This window comes from Elephas maximus, chromosome 25, assembly GCF_024166365.1.
Source record: "Elephas maximus indicus isolate mEleMax1 chromosome 25, mEleMax1 primary haplotype, whole genome shotgun sequence".
Classification (NCBI taxonomy): domain Eukaryota; kingdom Metazoa; phylum Chordata; class Mammalia; order Proboscidea; family Elephantidae; genus Elephas; species Elephas maximus.
In genome coordinates, this window is record NC_064843.1 from 33,436,557 (window position 1) to 33,456,368 (window position 19,812).

General features: G+C 48.3%; 2 protein-coding genes across 3 annotated transcripts in view; one reads left to right on the forward strand and one right to left on the reverse strand.

Moving 5' to 3' along the window:
• The window catches only part of EPB41L1 (erythrocyte membrane protein band 4.1 like 1), a 143,654-nt gene extending 125,227 nt beyond the window's left edge, over positions 1-18,427 (reverse strand). For both annotated transcript variants that reach the window (XM_049868836.1, XM_049868835.1), the window contains exon 1: positions 18,286-18,427. The gene's annotated coding sequence lies outside the window, so the exon portion shown is untranslated. The remainder of the gene's footprint in view (positions 1-18,285) is intronic.
• LOC126067330 (glutamate receptor ionotropic, NMDA 2D-like) overlaps positions 1-18,949 on the forward strand; it is a 28,582-nt gene extending 9,633 nt beyond the window's left edge. Inside the window, exons 2-5 of the mRNA XM_049869131.1 lie at positions 17,155-17,218; positions 17,332-17,579; positions 18,070-18,327; positions 18,442-18,949. Coding sequence (XP_049725088.1) covers positions 17,155-17,218; positions 17,332-17,579; positions 18,070-18,327; positions 18,442-18,949 — 1,078 coding nt within the window. The remainder of the gene's footprint in view (positions 1-17,154; positions 17,219-17,331; positions 17,580-18,069; positions 18,328-18,441) is intronic.
• Positions 18,950-19,812: the final 863 nt, after the last annotated feature.

Here is a 19,812-nt window from a genome sequence, read left to right on the forward strand (position 1 = left end):
GTGGTTCATGTAGTCCATTAGTCCTTTGGACTAATATTTTCCTTCCATCTCTGGTTCTCCTCATTCTCCTTTGCTCCAAACGGGATGGGACCAATAGATGTATCTTAGATGGCCACTCACAAGCTTTTAAGACCTCAGACACTACTCACCAAAGTAGGATGTAGAACATTTTCTTTATGAACTATATTATGCCAAGTGACCTAGATGTCCCCCGAGATCCAGGTAATTTTTTTTTTATTGTGCTTTAAGTGAAAGTGTACAAATCAAGTCAGTCTCTCATACAAAAATTTATATACACCTTGCTATATATACTCCTAATTGCTCTCCCCCTAATGAGACAGTCTGCTCCCTCCCTCCACTCTCTCTTTTTGTGTCCATTCCACCAGCTTCTAACCCCTTCTGCTCCCTCATCTCCCCTCCAGAAAGAAGATGCCAACATAGTCTCAAGTGTCTACTTGATCCAAGAAGCTCATTCTTCACCAGCATCTTTTTCTATCCCATTGTCCAGTCCAATTCCTGTCTGAAGAGTTGGCTTTGGGAATGGTTCCTGTCCTGGGCTAACAGAAGGTCTGGGGGCTATGACCACCGGGGTCCTTCTAGTCTCAGTCAGACCATCAAGTCTGATCTTTTTACCAGAATTTGGGGTCTGGATATCCCACTGATCTCCTGCTCCTTCAGGGGTTCTCTGTTGTGTTCCCTGTCAGGGCAGTCATCAGTTGTACCTGAACACCATCAAGTTCTTCTGGTCTCAGGCTGATGTAGTCTCTGGTTTATGTGGCCTTTCCTGTCTCTTGGGCTCATAATTACCTTGTGTCCTTGGTGTTCTTCATTCTCCTTTGATCCAGGTGGGTTGAGACCAATTGATGCATCTTAGATGGCCACTTGCTAGTGTTTAAGACCCTAGATGCCGTTCTCCAAGGTGGGATGCAGAATGTTTTTTTAATAGATTTTATTATGCCAATTGACTTAGATGTCCCCAGAAACCACAGTCCCCAAACCCTCGCTGCCCCTGCTATGCTGGCCTTTGAAGCATTCAGTTTATTCAGGGAACTTCTTTGCTTTTGGTTTAGTCCAGTTGTGCTGACCTCACCTATATTATGTGTTGTCTTTCCCTTCACCTAAAGTAGTTCTTATCTACTATCTAATTAGTGACTACCCCTCTTCCTCCCTCCCTCCCTCCCCCCTTCGTAACCATCAAAGAATATTTTCTTCTCTGTTTAAACTATTGAGTTCTTATAATAGTGATCTTATACAATATTTGTCCTTTTGCAAATAATTTCACTCAGCATAATGCCTTCCAGATTCCTCTATGTTATGAAATGTTTCACAGATTTATCACTGTTCTTTATTGATGCGTAGTATTCCATCGTGTGAATATACCATAATTTATTTATCCATTCATCCATCGATGGGCACCTTGGTTGCTTCCAACTTTTTGCCATTGTAAACAGTGCTGCAGTGAACATGGGTATGCATATATCTGTTCATGTAAACACTCTTATTTCTCTAGGATATATTCTTCCAAGGAGTGGGATTGCTGGATTGTATGGTAGTTCTATTTCTAGCTTCTTAAGGAAACGCCAGACCAATTTCCAAAGTGGTTGTACCATTTCACATTCCCACCAGCAGTGTAGAAGTGTTCCAGTCTCTCCACAACCTCTCCAACATTCATTATTTTGTGTTTTTTGGATTAATACATTTACCTAACCCAGTATCTCCAAAATATTATAATTTCAACATGTAATCAATTATAAAAAATAATATTGAAAGATTTTACATTCTTTTTTTATACTAAGTCTTCTAAATCCAGTATGTACTTTACACTTACATAAAATTTTTTTTTATATAGCACATCTCAATTCAGACATAAAATTTTCATCAAATATATTTGACCCATATTCAGATTTTCATAGACTTTACAATTGAAATAGTATATTCACAAATCAAAGTTCCGAAACATACGTTTTTCAATAAATGAATGGAGCATTACTTGTAAAATTTAAATCAATTAAAATTAATAAAATCAAATATTCAGTTCCTCAGTTGCACTAGCCACATGTGGGTAATGGCTACTGTATGGGACAACACAGTTCTAGACAGTCAAATCCTTGAGGGTATGGGTTGCTGGCCTCTTTGGCCCTAAGCCGGAGATAGGCCTCCCAAATTAAAGTTTAATCTTAATAGAATGGTATCTATTCATTCAACAAACCACTACTAAGCCTTACATTAGTATCTACTTCTTGGGCCCATTGTATTCATAGTGATGGTGACAAAGGGATCAGAATCGCCATTGTTCAGAGGATGACACTGTGGCTCATCTAAGTGGGTCACCTGCCAAGGTCACCCAGCTTTGACTTAGGCTGTCTGTCTGAGCTCTGTCCCTAAAGCTTGATGGGAGCTTGCCTGGGGCTTTGCCTTCCAGAAGAAGAAATAAGCCTCTGCCATTATTTTCAGGGACCACTCCAGTCTGGTGGCAGAGAATGGCCCAGAACAGGAAACCCAAAGAAGAGGTCAAAAGGGAAGGAGAGGGGGAGACAGGAATGGCATGTGCTGCATTGGGTGGTAGTCCTGTGTCCAGGGCTTAGGCCACTGTGGCACCCATCCCCAACCCCAGGCAGGAGGCAGAGCCACCAGGGTCCACTGGGCCCCACCTGCTGCATGCCCTCTAGGTGGGTCCTCAGGGTTGGGCGCCATCCCCCCATGCCCCCCAAGAGCACTTACCCAGAGATACTTGGTTCAGAGCCAGAGTCAGGACTCACCTCCCAGGGACAACTCAGTTGGAGGCAGGGGAAAGAGTCCAATGAGGCAGCCCGCCCCCTGGGGAGGAGGGGAGGGAGGGCCCTGGAGGTACATTCCAGAGTAGAAAAAAGGTGGCCGGTCCTAGCCAGAAAAACCTGGGTGGCTCCGCCCCTTTTCTGGGGAACACAGCTAGCACTCAGCCCCCTCCTGCAGCCCAGCAGGGTGAAACTCTTGCCAGCTACAATTAGGTTTAACAATTAACTCTGATTGGTTTCCATTTCAGCAGGAGGTAGTTTGTGCAAAATGTCCCATCTGGGGGTAGAGGAACTGGGAAGGAGATAGAGACTGAGAAGCAGGGAGGGGTTTGTATAAAGGGAGAAAGGGGTGGTTAGTGAACCCTCTCACCTCCTTCCTGTCCCTCCCTTCCAATGTAGAAACAGCCCTTGATGCTAAGGGGGGCTGGCATAAGCTTCAGGAGGGCCGTAACTGGACCTGGCACATAGTAGGTGCTCAATAAATATTTTTAATCAACAAATAAGGGAGGAGGCATGAATTAGAATAAAACAGGCCAGCTAGATGAGTAGACAAATGGAGAAGTGAAAGGCAGCAAAAGGTGGCTTGCCCTGGACCAATCACCTCCTCGACCCCTTTCACCCTAAGTCCTGGTTGAGACCAAGGTAGGCTGAGATGGGACAGCAGCTACCCCTGGGCATGCCAGGGTATGTCCCTCCAGGGATGCCACTCCTGGCTCAGGCCTTCCTAGCTGTGACCTTGAGCAAGTGACCCAAGCTCTTGGGAGCCCTTGTTTCTTCCTCCTTGAAATGGGGATGGTCCCGCTTCAGCATGGGGCTATAAAGTGCTAGGCCACAGACACCAGAATTCACTGTGCTGGTGTAACACAGTCGTACCTCTAGCTGCTTGGCAACAGCCTCCTCCTCTCTGGCCACCCCCTCCATTCCCCCACATCCCACATACTCCCCTGGCTCCCACCTATGTGGCCCTTTCTCCTTTTCCGGAAGGAAAGCCTGGAATGATGGCTCCATCCCACTCACATCACACTCAACCAGGATTGCAGACACACCTTGGCAACAGATTGCTCCTAGTTTGACATTTGCTTATCATTTACATCCCCCTTGGGTTGTCATGGCCCCCTTCTCACGTTCATCCTCCAATCCCTAGCACAAATTCAAGTCCACAGCCCACCCCAAGCTAGCAATGAACTCACTGTGGCCAATTCACTCGGTGTTCTCTGGCAGGACTCTTCCTCTCTGAACCTCTGCTTCTCACCATATAATGTGGGGGGCGGGGGGAGAAGGTTAATTAAGAGCTGCTTCTGCTGGCCTGCTCTGATATTCTGACATTTCTGGGATCGTTTTGCACTTTAACTTAGACAGACTGGCTTCAAACCCAACCTTGGCCAAGAAAACAAGCAGCCCTGTTACCATGGGATAGACTCAGGCCAGCCTGCAGAAGCCCAGAGCTACAGCCCAGCCCCAACCATTCTCAGTGCAAGCCTGGGCAGAGAGGAACAAAGCCCCTCCCTGCTCCTGCTTAGCAGCCTTCACTGGTTCTCCAGTGTTTCTGCCATAAAAGCCCTAACTTTCCTGCCCCACCTTTCCAACCTCTCTCCAGCTCAGTGGTGGCATCAGGGAGCCACCACGACCACAAACCTTTTTTTTTTTTTTGTCGAAACGAAGTCCAAAGCTGCCCCTGAATCTGGGGTGCTGGCTCCAAGGCCTACGTGGAGATTCTGGAGGCGCTCCTGTCTCTGCTCTGCTCTTTCCTGCAGCTCTCCAAATGTGCACCCTGTTTTCCCATCTCCAGGGCATAGCTCGCCTCTGTTTCCTCCATTGGGGATATTTGCTCCCTGCCTCTCTCATTGCCCCCTCCTATTTCATGCCCATCTGGCTGAAATGTCACCTGGAGTGCACACTGATCTCTCACTCCTCACCTCACTCAGCCACAGCTGCCAGACACTGATTCCTCATACTGGAGACTTACCTCCCCTACTTGACCTTAAGACCGTGCAGCCCAAGGAGCTCCTATGAAGACCTTTCTTTGTATCTCAGCCCTCACCCACCCCTCCTCCAGCCAGCACAATGCTCAGAACATAGTAGGTGTTTACTGAAACAATGATAATAATCTTTAACCGAAAAATAATGAGTTGTAATAATTTATTGACCATTTATTCCTTCAAGGCTCAGATCTATGCATTTTACACACATTTCAGTTACTCCTCCCAATCCCCCAAATAGACTTGTCATCCCTACCCCGTTTTTTTAAGGTGAGAAAACTGAGGCTCAGAGAGGTGAAGTGACTTGCTCAAGTCACACAGCCAGAAAAAAGGCAGAGTCAAGACTGGAATTTAAGCTCTTACCCACTACCCTACTTGGCCTCTGTCCAATCTACAAATAAAAGGGGGGATACGTGAGAAGGCATGGCCTGCCCAGTGATGAAATTGCAAGGACTCCAGAGAAACCAGCCCAGCCCAGAGCCGGAGGCAGATTCTGCAAATAAACTTAATAACCCTCTCCTGAGCACCTGCTCTGTACAAAGCACTGTGCTAGGTGCTGGTAAGCAAAGCATGATACATGAGACTCATCCCTGTGCTCTGAGTGTTCCCACCTAGTGAGGGAGATAGACTTAGTCCTGGGATAAAGCTAAGACTGAACACAATTGTCCCTAGAGGGGAAGAGATAAGATGCTAAGGGAATGCAGAGGAGGGAAAGACAAATTCTCATTGTGGGGGTGAGACTAGGGGGGAGAGGGCTCACAAGGCTTTGTGGGACAGAGGCTGGCATCTGAGCTGAACTTTGAAAAGGCAGACAGGATTTCAACAGATATTGGGGAGTGGGGGGATTGGCATTCCTGGCCAGAAGGAACAGAGGGATCTGGGTCAAAGACATAGGTAAGCACTGGGCATGTCCCAGGAGCCTCAGGAAATATGCCTTCCAAGCCCCTCCCCTTGGCAATGGTCCCAGGTGCCCAGCTCTGGAGAGAGGGCACTGTGAGCTTCCCGAGACTCAGCCACCTGGCTCATTTATGGTGACTGGGTCTGGAAAGGAAGAAAGAGCCTGAGTGCCTGGGTATGCGGTTAGACAGAAGGGACCCAAGGGACCAGAATCCAGGCTCTGTCCAGAATCTCTGAAGATGCTAAAAGGGGTGACCCCACTGCAGGTGGGCGAAGTCAGGAAAACAGCAAGAAAAAGGACAAAGAACGTGCTGGGCAAAAAGAGACCTGACTTTTAGAACACAGATCAAAGCTGCAATGGATCTGAAAATTATCCTGTCCAATCCTCTTTTTACGGCTGGGAAAACTAAGGCCCAGAGAGAAGAAGGAACTGGTACTCAATCCCTCAGCACCTTTATGGAAGAGCCAGCAATGCCCTGAGACGTGAGAGATCTGCCTTCTATGCCTGGCTCTGCCATTAGTCCCTGAAGGCTGTGATTCTTAAACTTTCATGGATTGTGACTCAAGGACTCAGATGGTGACTGTAGATCCTTTCCCAGTGCAATGTACACTCTCAAAATTGTGTATGCTGTTTCAGAAGCTCATGAACATCTGAAACCAGCATTCTCCAAGGACGATTCAAGGATCACGTGCATCTCAATCATCTGGCAGGCAGCCTGTTAAAACAGGCTGGTCCCAAGGCCCTACTATGGGCCAGACCCTCCCATGAAGCAGCTGAATTTGAGTCTTAAGAGGCAGTCCCTGGAACAGAACAAGCGGATACTGAGTGGTTTAAAGTCAGGAAAGTTATGGGTCAGGGTTGTATCCTTTCACCAAACTTATTCAATCTGTATGCTGAACAAATAATCTGAGAACCTGGACTATATGAAGAATGGGGCATCAGGATTGAAGGAAGGCTCATTAACAACTTGCGATAGGCAGATGACACAACCTTGCTTTAAAGTGAAGAGGACTTGAAGCACTTACTGATGAAGATCAAAGACCACAGCCTTCAGTAGGGATTGAACCGCAACATAAAGAAAACAAAAATCCTCACAACTGGACCAATAAGCTACATCATGATAAACAGAAAAAAGGTTGAATTTGTCAAGGATTTCGTTTTACTTGAATCCACAATCAACCCCCATGGAAGCAGCAGTCAAGAAATCAAAAGATGCATTGCATTGGGCAAATCGGCTGCAAAGGACCTCCTTAAAGTGTTGAAAAGCAAAGATGTCACCTTGAAGACTAAGGTGCACCTGACCCAAGCCATGGTGTTTTCAATCACCTCATATGCATGCAAAAGCTGGACGATGAATAAGGAAGATCAAAGAAGAATTGATACCTTTGAATTGTGGTATTGGGGAAGAATATTGAATATACCATGGACTGCCAAAAGAACAAACAAACCTGTCTTGGAAGAAGTACAACCAGAATGCTCCTTAGAAGCAAGGATGGTGAGTGTTCGTCTCACATGCTTTGGACTTGTTATCAGGAGGAATCAGTCCCTGGAGAAGGACATCATGCTTGGTAAGGTAGAGGGCCAGTGAAAAAGAGGATGACCCTCAACAAAATGGACTGACACAGTGGCTGCAACAATGGGCTGTGAGGATGGCGCAGGGCTGGGCAGGGCTGGGCAGCGTTTCATTCTGTGGTACATAGGGTCGCTATGAGTCGGAACTGATTTGACAGCACCTAACAACAGAGTAAGTCCTGGGGGAGTGTTTTTCAGCAAGCTCCCCTGTGCCACTCTTATGAGGAACAGTTTGAGAAGCTCTGCCTTGGGGAGCCCTAGAAGATGGGGGTAGAGGGTGAGGAGTACTGAGCTGCTCCCCTTTTAGCTATTTCACGTACTGAGTTTCTGCTTGCTTGCCTATGAAAAGAGGGCTCTGTGGCTAGAAGTTTTTAAAGTCACTGCTTTGCAGTCCATTCTGGTTAAGCCTCTTGCTCCAGCAGGCAGGTGCCTGGCTGGGCTAGGCTGACCAGGTAATGACCATGGTGGAGGTAGGCAGAGGCTCAGCAAGCTGACTGAAGCTGCCCAGATTCTGAAGTGACACTCTGTTATCAGCAGTGAGGCCTGGAAGGGGAAGTCTGTGTTATGGGGAAGGAGTTGAACTTGGAGTAAGTGAAGGTTTTCTATCAGCCCCAGCCTACAGGCTCTCCCCTTCTCTCCAGACTGTCTCACTCTGGCCTTCAGGTCAGCTTTGGCTCTTTTCCTAGCAGAAATGTACTCCTGAACCTGTGTTTCCCGAAGCCCCGTTTCCCTCCTCACTTCTTTCAGAGCTCCACCCATCATTAAGCCTAACAGGCGATCTCTGGGGACCCAAGAACCTCTCTGAAGAGACAAAACTATCATTCTTTGCAGGTGATAAGCTTATTTACCTGGAAGATTCAAGATATTTCACAAAAAACTAAAGTGGCCAGTGACAAAACAATAACTAGATAAAAAGCCTTCAGACCTGCCCTGTCACCTTCACCTGATGCAGCCTCTCTCTCACAGGTGGGCAGCTGCCTAGAACCAGGTGGGCCCAGAGTGTTGGCCAGCCCCAGGGCTGAAACTATAGGAAGCCCAATTCCTGAGGAGTCAGCAGAATGCAGGCCTAGGAGACAGGAGTCCTGGATTCAATACCCTGCTCTCCAAGCCAGGGATTTGCTCTGTGAATTTGAGCAAGTCCATGCCCCACTGTGGACCCCCAAATGCTCTCGTGGGCCCCACCAGGAGCAGTATAGGAAAGACGCAGGAGCACCCATGGGCTTTGGGCAGACCTAGACTTAAATCCCAGCTGTGCAGATTGGGAAAAAATCTTTGGAAACAATTTATCCAATAAGGGTCTAACCTCTAAAATGGATAGAAAACTGCAACGATTCAACAACAAAAAAACAACTCAATCACAAAATGGGCAAAGGACATGAACAAAACCTTCACCAAAGAGGACATCCAAGCAGACAACTAACATATGCTCATGATCATTAGCCATTAACTCATTGCCATCAAGTCGATTCCCAAGCATAGCAACCCTAGAGGACAGAGTAGAAATGCCCCATAGGGTTTCCAAGGAGCAGCTGGTGGATTCAAACTGCAGACCTTTTGGTTAACAGCCACAGCTCTTAACCACTGCACCAGCAGGGCTCCCATTAGCCATTAGAGAAATGCAAATCAAAACTACAATGGGATACCATCTTACCCTGGATAAAATGGCACTGATTAAAAACAAAACAACAACAAAAAACAGATAACAATAAATGTTGGCAAGGATGTGAGGAGACTGGAACCCTTATCTGTTGCTGGTGGAACTTTAAAATGGTATAACCACTATGGAAAATGGTATGGCGCTTTCTCAAAAAAAAAAAAAAAAAAAAAATACTAGAAATAGAACTACCCTATGATCCAGCAATCCCACTCCTAGGTATATACCCTAAAAAAAATAGAGACCTAAATATAATGACACAAACAGACATGTGCATACCTATGTTCACTGCTGTAGAGGGTCAGTAAAAGAGAGGAAGACCCTCAACGAGATAAATTGACTCAGTGGTTGCAAGGATGGTCTCAAGCATAGTAGCGATTTTGAGGATGGTACAGGACTGAGCAGTGTTTCATTCTGTTGTACACAGGGTTGCTATGAGTCGGAACCAACTTAATGGCACCTAAGAACAACAACAACATGTTCGTTGCTACTTTATTCACACTAGCAAATAAATGGAAACAATCCAAGTGTTCACGAATGGATGAATGGATAAGCCAACTGTGGTACACACATACAATGGAATACTATACAACCATAAAGAACAATGATGAGTCTGCAAAACATATTACCACATAGATGGACTTGGAGGGCATAATGCTAAGTGAAATGAGTCAAGCATATAAGGACAAAAACTGTATGATCCCTCCTTTATAAGAAGATGAGACTAAATATAGAGAAACCAATGTTCATTGGTAGTTACCAGGAAGAAGGGGTGCAGTGGGGAAAATACATTTTATACAGTACAGACTAGTTATTTTTGGTGATGGGAAAGGTGGAACCAATTGTGGATGTAGTGAGGACAGCACAACCAAAGTAATAACAAGCGTCTGAACACACATTGATGGTGTCATGGATTGAATTATGTCCCCCCAAAAACGTGTGTATCAACTTGGTTAGGCCTTGATTCCCAGTATTCTGTGGTGGTCCTCCATTTTGTGATTGTAATTTTATGTTAAAGAGGATTAGGGTGGGATTGTAACACCCTTACCAGGTCATATCCCTTATCCAATGTAAAGGTAGTTTCCTTGGGGTGTGGTCTGTACCACCTTTTATCTCCCAAGAGATAAAAGGAAAGGTAAGCAAGCAGAGAGTTGGGAACCCCATACCACCAAAAAAGCAAAGCCAGGAGCAGAATGCATCCTTTGGACCTGAGCTGAGATGCTCCCAGACCAAGAGAAGAGCTGACAAAGAGAGAAAGCCTTCTCCTGGAGCTGATGCCCTGAATTTGGACTGTGGCCTACTAGACAGTGAGAGAATAAATTTCTCTTTGTTAAAGCCATCCACTTGTGGTATTTCTGGTATAGCAGCACTAGATGACTAAGACAGATGCGTATAAGCAAACTGGCATACAGGTAGGTACAGATGCATACACAGATAAGAACAGATGGAAGTATCCAGGAAGTATCCATAGGTACATGTAAATACGAATATATGGGCACAGGCACATATATACATTGAAGACACAAATATGGATACCTCCTCAGACATAACCAAACACCTTCCAACATTGGTTTACTGGTTGTGAAGGCTTAGGACCATAGTCCAATGGGACAACTCAGTCAACTGGCTTAACATAGTTCACAAAAATCATGGTCTGCATCCTAGTGAATAGCGTCTGGGGTCTTTAAGGCTTGCGAGTAGCCATCTAAGATACAACTACAGGTCTTGACTCACCAGGAGCAAAACAGTAAGAAGGTAACCAAAAATGCAGAGAAGAAACAAGTCTGGAAGAGTCACAACCTCATCTACCCTGAGACCGGTAGAAGTATGTGGTGCCTGGCTACCACCACTGACCATTCTGACTGGGGCCACAATAATTGTTGGTCCCAGATAGAATTGGAGAAATATATGGAGTAGAACTCAAATTCTTATTAAAAAAAAAAAAAGCCAGACAAACTGAAACAGTGGAGAACAGAGGACCCCCTGAGACTGTCGCCCTGAGACCCTCTTTAAACCTAGAACCAAGCCTATCCCCTGAGATCACCTTTTAGCAAAATAGCAGAGTGGCACACAAAATGAAGGATATTACCTGTAAAAATAATGCCCTACTTAAAAACCATCAGTATGAGACCAAAAGATCAACAATTTCTCAAAAGCAAAGATGAGAAGATAAGGGGGGCAGGGAAATTAGACTACTAGAAAGGGAAAAAACAGAATGCAAATAAAGAGAATGTTGACACATGGTGATAAATGTAGCTAAAGTCATTGAACAATTTGTGTGGAAATTGTCAGATGGGAATCTAACTTACTGTGTAAACTTTCACCAAAATAAAAAAAAAAAAAGACAAAACTGCAAAGAAAAAAAAAAAATCCCAGCTGTGCTGCTTGCTGGTTGAGGATGGGGTAGGCCTTGGATAATCTCTGCCCAACTGGATTAAGGATTAACAAACATAAGGCATGTAAAGTGATTAGCACAGGGCCTGGCACATGATAAGCCAATAAATGTAAGCAGTTGTTTATAAGTCACCAGGGTGAGCCTGTAAGGAAAATTCGAGGCTTTCTAATTCTTGGGTGGCCCCCCCCCAAAAAAAAGCAACCCCAAAACTAACCATGTGAAGTGGGTTTGGAAGCTTTATCTTTCGACCTCTAATCTGGAAGAGAAGGTGGAGAGAGGGAAGAGGAGGAGACAGGGAAAAGAGAGTGAGAGAAAACTGAGAAGAGGCCAGAAAAAAGGAAAGAAAAATCCACAAAGCAGGGAGAGGCCTGGCTGCCCCAGCTTGGAGGAAACAAAGATGACTTGGCTGAAACTGTCAGGACAGGATAAGCTCTCTCTCCTGTTCAGAGCCTTCCCTAGGCTCGCCAAACCAAGGCTTAGAGGGACACAGCCCACCTAGAAGTACTGCCTGCTGTCAATAGGGACATTGAAGCCTTGGGTTACCTCCAGGTAACCAGTGTAACTCCCCACACGGCTGCCACCTATGGTGGCCTCCTCCCATGGGAGCAGGCAGAGATGGCCACGCCCAGGCTGATAACAAAACAACCTGCCCATTCAGCCTGCTACAGCACTGCCAGTCACTCAGGACCCAGGGACCCCTTTCTTGGGATCCTGATCCTGACTTGGCAGGACTCTTCCCGCTAGGTCCCGCCCTTTCCAGTCCTCTCCCTGTCCCAAGCTCCTGTTTCTCAGGCTAAAGTTGCAACTAGGGGAAAAGTACTGTTCAGACTGTAAACCAGAACCACAAACAAGATGTTCCAGTTGCCACTGACCAGCTATGTGACCTTCGGGGTGTCACTTCTCTCTGAGCAACGGTTTCCCTCATCTGGCTGATGAGAGCAATGACAAAGGCCATCTCTAAGGTTCTCCCAACTCAGACAGCAGCTACAGTTCACTGGATGCGTCTGAATCAAAAAGGGCAAAGGACTTGCTTTAAGAGTGGGCTAGGCTGGGCTCTGCTGAGAATGCAGTGGATATGGCAATGGCCAAGGGTTATTATGATGATGACAATTATAACTAAAAATCACATCAACAGAACCTTAAGCAATTTCCAGACAGCTTCCTCATTATCTCCCAGGATACACAATCTGCTGAGATAGGTATGGTTGAATGATGATTACTCACATTTGGCAGAAGAGGAAAGTGAAGCAAAATTAAGTGACCTTGGTCTCAGGGAACATCTAGCTCAATTGGCATACATTGTTTAAAAAGAAAATGTTCTGTATTCTACTTTGGTGAGTAGCGTATGGGGTCTTAAAAGCCTGTGAGCAGCCATCTAAGAACTTTACTGTTTCACCCTTCGGGAGCAAGGGAGAATGAAGAAAGCTAAAGATACAAGGGAAAGATTAGTCCAAAGGACTAACGGACCACAACTCCCATGGCCTCCACCAGACTGAATCCAGTACAACTAGATGGTACCTGGTTACCACCACTGACTTCTCTGACAGGGATCACAATAGAAAGTCTGGGACAGAGCTGGAAAAAATGTAGAACAAAATTCTAACTCACAAAAAAAGAACAGACTTACTGGCCTGACAGAGACTGGAGAACCCCCAAGAATATGATCCCCGGACACCCTTTTAGTTCCATAATGAAGTCACTCCTGAGGTTCACCCTTCAGGCAAAGATTAGACAGGCCCATAAAACAAAATGAGAGTAAAGGGGCACACCAGCCCAGGGGCAAGGACTAGAAGGCAGGAGGGGACAGGAAAGTTGGTAATAGGGAACCCAAGGTCAAGAAGGAAGAGCGTTCACATGTCGTATGTCCTGGGGTTAACCAATGTCATAAAACAATATGTCTGCTAACTGTTTAATGAGAAGCTAGTTTGTTCTGTAAACATTCATCTAAAGTTCAATTAAAAAAAAAAAATTAAGTGACCTGTCCTAGCTACCAAGTGGAGAGAAAGTGGAGCTGAAGAGGAAGTAATAACTATTGAGCACCTGTATGCTACCTCATGAAACATGTACACGTGTGTTGTCTTGATCTAGTCCCACCACTACCATCCTGCATTGTAGGTGCCACTGTCCCCATTTCACAGAAGAGGAAACCAAGGCTGAGCAAAAGCAACTGATTTACCCTAAAGTTTATGACTGTTTCATTGCAGAGCATGCATCTGGACCTGGGCTTGTGGGGCCCCAAGGCCTGTCCTTTTTTTCCGGCTTCCTGTATGTGCTTTGGGTGGCAGGCTCAGGACTCTCAAACTTAGTTTTCAGATGCTCACTCAGGGCATCATTTGGCAACCTTGGAAGGTAAAGGGGGTGACAAGAATTCAAGGGTCTCTGAGATGCCACTCTTGCCTCTTCCTCACCTCCCAGGCCAGTCTGGCCTGAAGTCTTATCAACTGTGCTTCTTCCATGTTCTTGGTCTCTATCCGTGCCACTGAACCCTCCCTCTCAGCTTGCTTAAGAGCATCTGAGCTGGTCTCCCAGTCAACAGTCCCATCTGCCCCCTCTCCCAACAGGCTAGCCTCCTATCTACGTCCACCTGGAGAGCTGTGTTGCTGAAATGCAAATCTGATCCTTCCTGGCTGCCTTAATCCTCTTGTTAGCTCCCCACCACCTGTAGGATTGGTCAAACTCTGCAGCCTGTGTCAGATCTGACCCCAACCTTTTTCTTAAGGCCTTATTCCAACTACTCACCCCACCTGTCCCCACCACTCACCACCCTCTGACCACATGGAGCCATCTGGGGTTCTCCTAACAAGGCATGCTGCCTTTGTGTGTGCTACTCCAACTACTTGGAACATAAATTCCAACCCAAACACCATCTCTCTCCTCATGAAGCCTCTTTTTTTTTTTTTTTTCATAAATAGCCCCACCCTGGCACCTGGTATATTGTCCTGTGGTATTGCATCTTTACATGTCTATCCCCATCCCCAGTCTGGGAACACTGAGTTGTATTCACTAGGGCCAACACAAAGACATTCATGAATGTTGAACTGAATTGAATGTAGCCATAATAATAATAATAATACCTAACATTTGCCAAATATTTACTGTGTGCTTAGCACTGTGCTAACCATTCCATTTCTGCTGCCTCATTTAATATTCAAAATAACCCTATGAAACAGATACTATTATTAATTCTGTTTTACAGGTGAGGAAAGAGCAGCTCAGAGATGAAGTCACTTGTCCAAGTCTACCAGCAAAGCCCAAATGACTCTAGAGCCACTGCTAGTAACCGCTACTAGGTACGCCATCGATCCCAATACTCTCATTTTACAGAAGAGGAAACATATAAGAGACGGAAAGTGACTTGCCCACAATCATGTAACAAGGCTTAGACCCAGATCTTCAGTATCCTCATTCAGTGCCAACCCCCCTTCTCATTCTTGCAGGATTCTGATCCAGGAGGACACAGAACACAAGTTCGGCTGTGTCTCCTGCCTCCCCTAGAACCCAGCAGCGGCCTAGACACATACTGAGTGCTCAAATCTAGGACCAGGGAATGCAGTTATAAAAAAGACATCTAAATCTACTTCAGAAAAGTCTGAGGCCTGATTAGATATTACGAGGTCAGGGCTTGAGGGGACACTCTGAGTATCATTTAGTGCCATCTCCCATTTTATAAATCTATTTATTCAACAAATTTATTGAACACTAATCATAAGGCAGGCACTGTTCGAAGCACTAGTAAGACTGAGAAGCAGGTTCCTGGACAGATGGCATTTACAGTCTAGGGGGAGGAGACAGACAATCAAACAACTAACAAGTTAATGTATAATTACAAATTCTCATAAGCACTACGAAATACAGAGAGTGAGTGCTTAGAACATATAAAAGGAAAAACTAATTTAGCCTGGTGAGTTGGTAAAGCCTCCCTCAAAGGTGACTCTTGAACTGAAATCTAAAGAGTGAGGGTTAACCAAGATAAGAAGGAAGGGAAGAGTATGTCTGACAGAAAGAACAGCAGGTGCAAAATCCTGGAGGCAAAAGAGCTTATGCGGCTGGGGGGAACTAAAAGGCCAAGTGGCTGGTTTAGAGAGGTGCACAGGGACTGGATCCTGCCAGGCCCTATCGGTCAAGGTAAGGACTGGAGTACCTGGTCCAGAGCAGGTGCTGTCAAAGCGTCATTGAATTAATCAGCAGAGGAATGAAGATCACAAGGAAGTCCTGGCACTTGAAACCAGAACCCCTGCCTCCCAGACTAGGACTTCCAGGCTACTTCAGGTATGTAAGTGTGAAGGGTTCAGGGGAGACTCTCCAGGCATTTCTGGGATCACCCTACCGGAGGTTCCCCACTCCATACTTGCACCTCTCTTGAGCTCTAGCGTGCATCAAAATCATCTGTGTTTGTTAAAATACAGATTGCTGGGCCCCAACCCCAGGGTTACTGATTCAGTACCCTGGAGTGAGGACCAAGAATTTGCATTTCTGAGTTCCAAGGTGACCCTGCTGTCGCTACTGCTGGGGAGGCAACCACACGTTGAGGGCCACTGTTCTAGACTAGGGTATAAGAGTGGGGTGGGGATGGGGACCATGGCCAGGATCCTTGAAAGCTAGAGGGGTGCATCCTTAAACCTGGGGAACAATGAGACAAACTCTAACACTCTGCGGAAGGGAAAAAAACGAAGGGGCCTCAAAATCCCAAAGTCCAGCTCACTCCCTGCTCAGCCAGCAGACTGAAGCTTAAGGAGTTTAGACCTTTTCGCACAAGAGAAGCTCAATAAAAATGTGCTGGATGGAACAGATAGATACATAAAAGGTTTGACCAGAGCCAAGAGGAGACCCCTGGACCAGACTCCAGGGCTATCGAGCTCCAGGCCAGCCTTTCCCCTGTCCTGGGAAAGGAATTCAAGGAAGGGACAGCAAGTCCAGCCTTCCCCAGGCTCTGCTGCCTTTGGCAGGAAAACATTTTAAGAATTGCAGAAATCTGCTTTTGGCTTCCAATCTTACCACCCTCCTTCCTTTTACACTCACAGCTCCCTCCCTTTACACTCCAAATCCTGTGCACTTCATCCTGGCAAGTCAAGCAGCAGAGGAGAGGCGAAGTTATAGAAAAGAAGAACTGGAACTACGGAAGAATTCTTGCACTTAGATAGCCTTCTTCCAGAATAATTCCTTCCTCCTGTAAAATTCTCTGTTTCTTTCTATCCTGGTTTGCCAGTCGAACCCCAATCTACCTACAATTCAGTAACTGCATCTGAAACCCACAAAGCCAGGAGCTAAATTCCCAAATCTATGTTTCTAAAATAGAATGGCCCTGGACAGAATGTTTCTATCCTATACTGTTGTTGTTATTGTTAGGTGCCTGGTGGAGCCCGTTCCTCCAACTCATAGAGACCCTATGGACAACAGAACGAAACACTGCCTGGCCCTTCACCATCCTCCCGAGGTTGTTATGCTTGCAGCCACCGTGTCAATCCATCTTGTTCAGGGTCTGTCTACCTTTTTTTCACTGACCCTCTACTTTATTCTAGTTGGCCGCAAAGTGCCATTTGTCTTGAAAACCCACATGAACAGACTCACTAATATACAAATAGCTATATGTTTATAAAAACAAATATATCAGAACTCATAAAAACACACACACACATACATAAAGAGATAAGCTATTCACTGATAAAACATACCCATGTACCCCCATGCAGAAGAACACACAGGGACATACACATGCACACAGACCACAAATGTAGAAAAACATGCACACACAAATACAAGGGAAAGGGGTAGAGACACACCCAAAGTCATCCCTCTCCAAGTAGACAGGTTTCCCCAGAGGAGATTCCTTGGAGTGGGCCCTGGCACTTTAAGAGAGTGGGTTTCCCTCCTTGTCCTTTCAGGGCACCTGAGGTGTGGCTCTACCCACCGGAGCTCACAGGGGTGGTGCCAGTGGGCGGGGACCTGGTGAGGCCCTAATCTGGCCTGGGCGACAATCCCAGCACCGTGACAGGAAATGGATCCCTAATCCTGTTGGGTCACTAGCCTGGGGACCTCTGCCGCCGTTCCCTCTCCCCCAGCCACACACCCACACCTCCCCACACACACCCCAGCTTCAGCAAGGCACGCCCTCTGCTCTAGCTCCGCCCGGGACACAGGCTCCGCTGTCAGCTCAGCTCCCTCAGGCCCCCCGGGGTGTGGCCGCCCATCTGCCAGCAGGGAGTCTCTGCCTGGCTGGGGCGTCCCTGCCACCCATCGCCCCTGCCAGGTGCCCGGTTCCCGGCGACGGCAGCGCCTCGGCCGCCGCCCCCACCCTTCCCTCCCGGCAGTGCAGAGACAAAGCCGCGCACACGCACACAGGGGCTACGCGGGGCTAAGCGGGCGCACACACGCCTTCACACGCGCACAAACGGGGAGTTACACTGGGGCGCGCACACACACTCCACCACACACACACACACACACACACACACACACACACACCCCGCCACAGGCTCCAGCTATAAGCGAAGGTATTGGCACACACCCTCAGCCAGATGTACACACTCAGCTACACATTTGGACACACCCTCTCACAGACACATTCATGGATAGACATACGCAGACACACACACCCTCACCTCAATACACACACACACCACCCAGTCCAGACGTATAGAGACATACAGGACACACATCCTCACACACACACACACACACAGATGCACACACGCGCGCGCACACACACCGAGCATCCACTTACACAGATCCAGGGGCACACGCGCACTCACACCCAGCGCACACCCGGAGACGCGTGGACCCCGACACGCATAACCTAGCCAGTACCGAAACGCACGAGCCAAAGCCCAGGGCTCGCGGCTCCGGCCCCCGCCCCCCGCCTTGGTGGCGTCCAGCCCCTCCGGAGTCTGCTGCCCGCCTGTCAGTCCTCGGGGATGGGGGTCAGAGCCCATAGCCCACAGTGATTCCTCCCTCGCCAGGAACTCCGATGCCGTGGGGCCCGCGGGACCCCAAGGACGACAGCGGGGGCGGCTGACCTGTCCGCGGCGGCGCGGCTTCCGGGCGCTGTCTGTCCCTGGGTCAGCGCGTCCAGCGGCCGCCCGGCGGGCTCCAAGGCGCGCTCGAGCTGCGTAGAAATGCCGGGCTTGCTCGCTAGCTCGCTAGCTCGCTCGCTCGCTCACTCCCTCCCACAGCGCTCAACCCCCTCCCCGCCCGCCCCCCACACCCCTTTCCCCCTCCGCCCCGCCCCGGTCGGCTCCCCCCGAGGAGGAGGCAGCGGCGATCCCGGCCGCCCGAGGAGCAACCAGAGAGCAGCAGCGGCAAGTAGCGAACAGCCGGGGGAGCGCCGCCGCTGGGGCCGCCGGAGCCGGGGCTGCGCGTCGGGAGGAGCCGCGCTGGCCCTCGGGGAGGGAAGGAAGGGAGGGGGCTGAGCCCGGCGAGCCGGCCTGGCGCTCCCGGTCGCCGCTTCCCCACGTGGGCCCCGCGCGCGGCGCCTACCTGAGCCGCCGCGGCGCTCACAAGCCAGGGGCGAGCGGCGAGGCACCGAGGAGGAGGACACTCCACCCCAGGCCTCCTTGCCCTCCCGGGCCCAGCCTGGTGGGCTCGGGCCCCGCCCCCGCCTCCTCCCGGGTGCCCGCCAGCGACGACCTTGGTTTTCCCTGGCTAAGACGCCTCGGCTCTCTGCCCTGTGCCCTGGACTAACCCCGCGGCCCAGCGCCCAGCTTGCCGGCCTCTTCTACCTCCACCCGGACCTGGACGACGCCCACCAGCCTCCCTGCCGCCCTCCCATTGTTCCCGCGGCCAGAGTTCCAGGAGGTTTGCGCCGTGCCTTCCAGTCCTCTCTCAGATGCCAACACCTCTGGACTCTCTGGGGACTCTCCAAGGGCTGAGCCACTGGCTCTGGGACCCCAACGTCAATCCTCCATAGCCCCGACACGCCTAAAGGGCTTTTCCAAATTAGGGTTATAACCACCACCGGGCCCTTACAGCTAGCTGTTGCTTCAGGTCCTGTTTTGAGTACAGACTGAGGCGCTGAGAAAGGAGGGACTAGCCCAAGTCCAGGGAGTCCAAGAATGCAGCCAGGGAGAATGTGGGACACAATAGATGTCTCCATTCCATAGAGGAAGAAACGAGAGAATTCTTGCCCCCAGGGCTCCAGGGACAGGGCTAGACCCTCCTGGAGTGTTTGTGAATAAGGAGCCTTGACCTCTTTTGTTAGACACTAAAGCTAGACATGGTGGGGAAGAAGGCCTACCAGGTGCATAAACTTGCTGGGGCTTTTGATGGAAGTCAGGACATATGTAAAGGCCTACTAAGTGCAGGGAGGAGCCCTGGTGGTGCAACGGTTATGCTTTAGGCTGCTAACAGACAGTTGGAACCCACCCAGCAGGTAAAAATACTTACAGCGTAGAAAGGCCTTTGGGGCAGTTCTACTCTGTCACATGGACTATGAGTCGAAATTGACTCTATGGCACTTATAACAACAACACTAAGTGCAGAAGCTTTCACCTACTTTATCTCACTTAGTCCTGACAACAGTCTTACGTGGCATCTGTGATTATCGT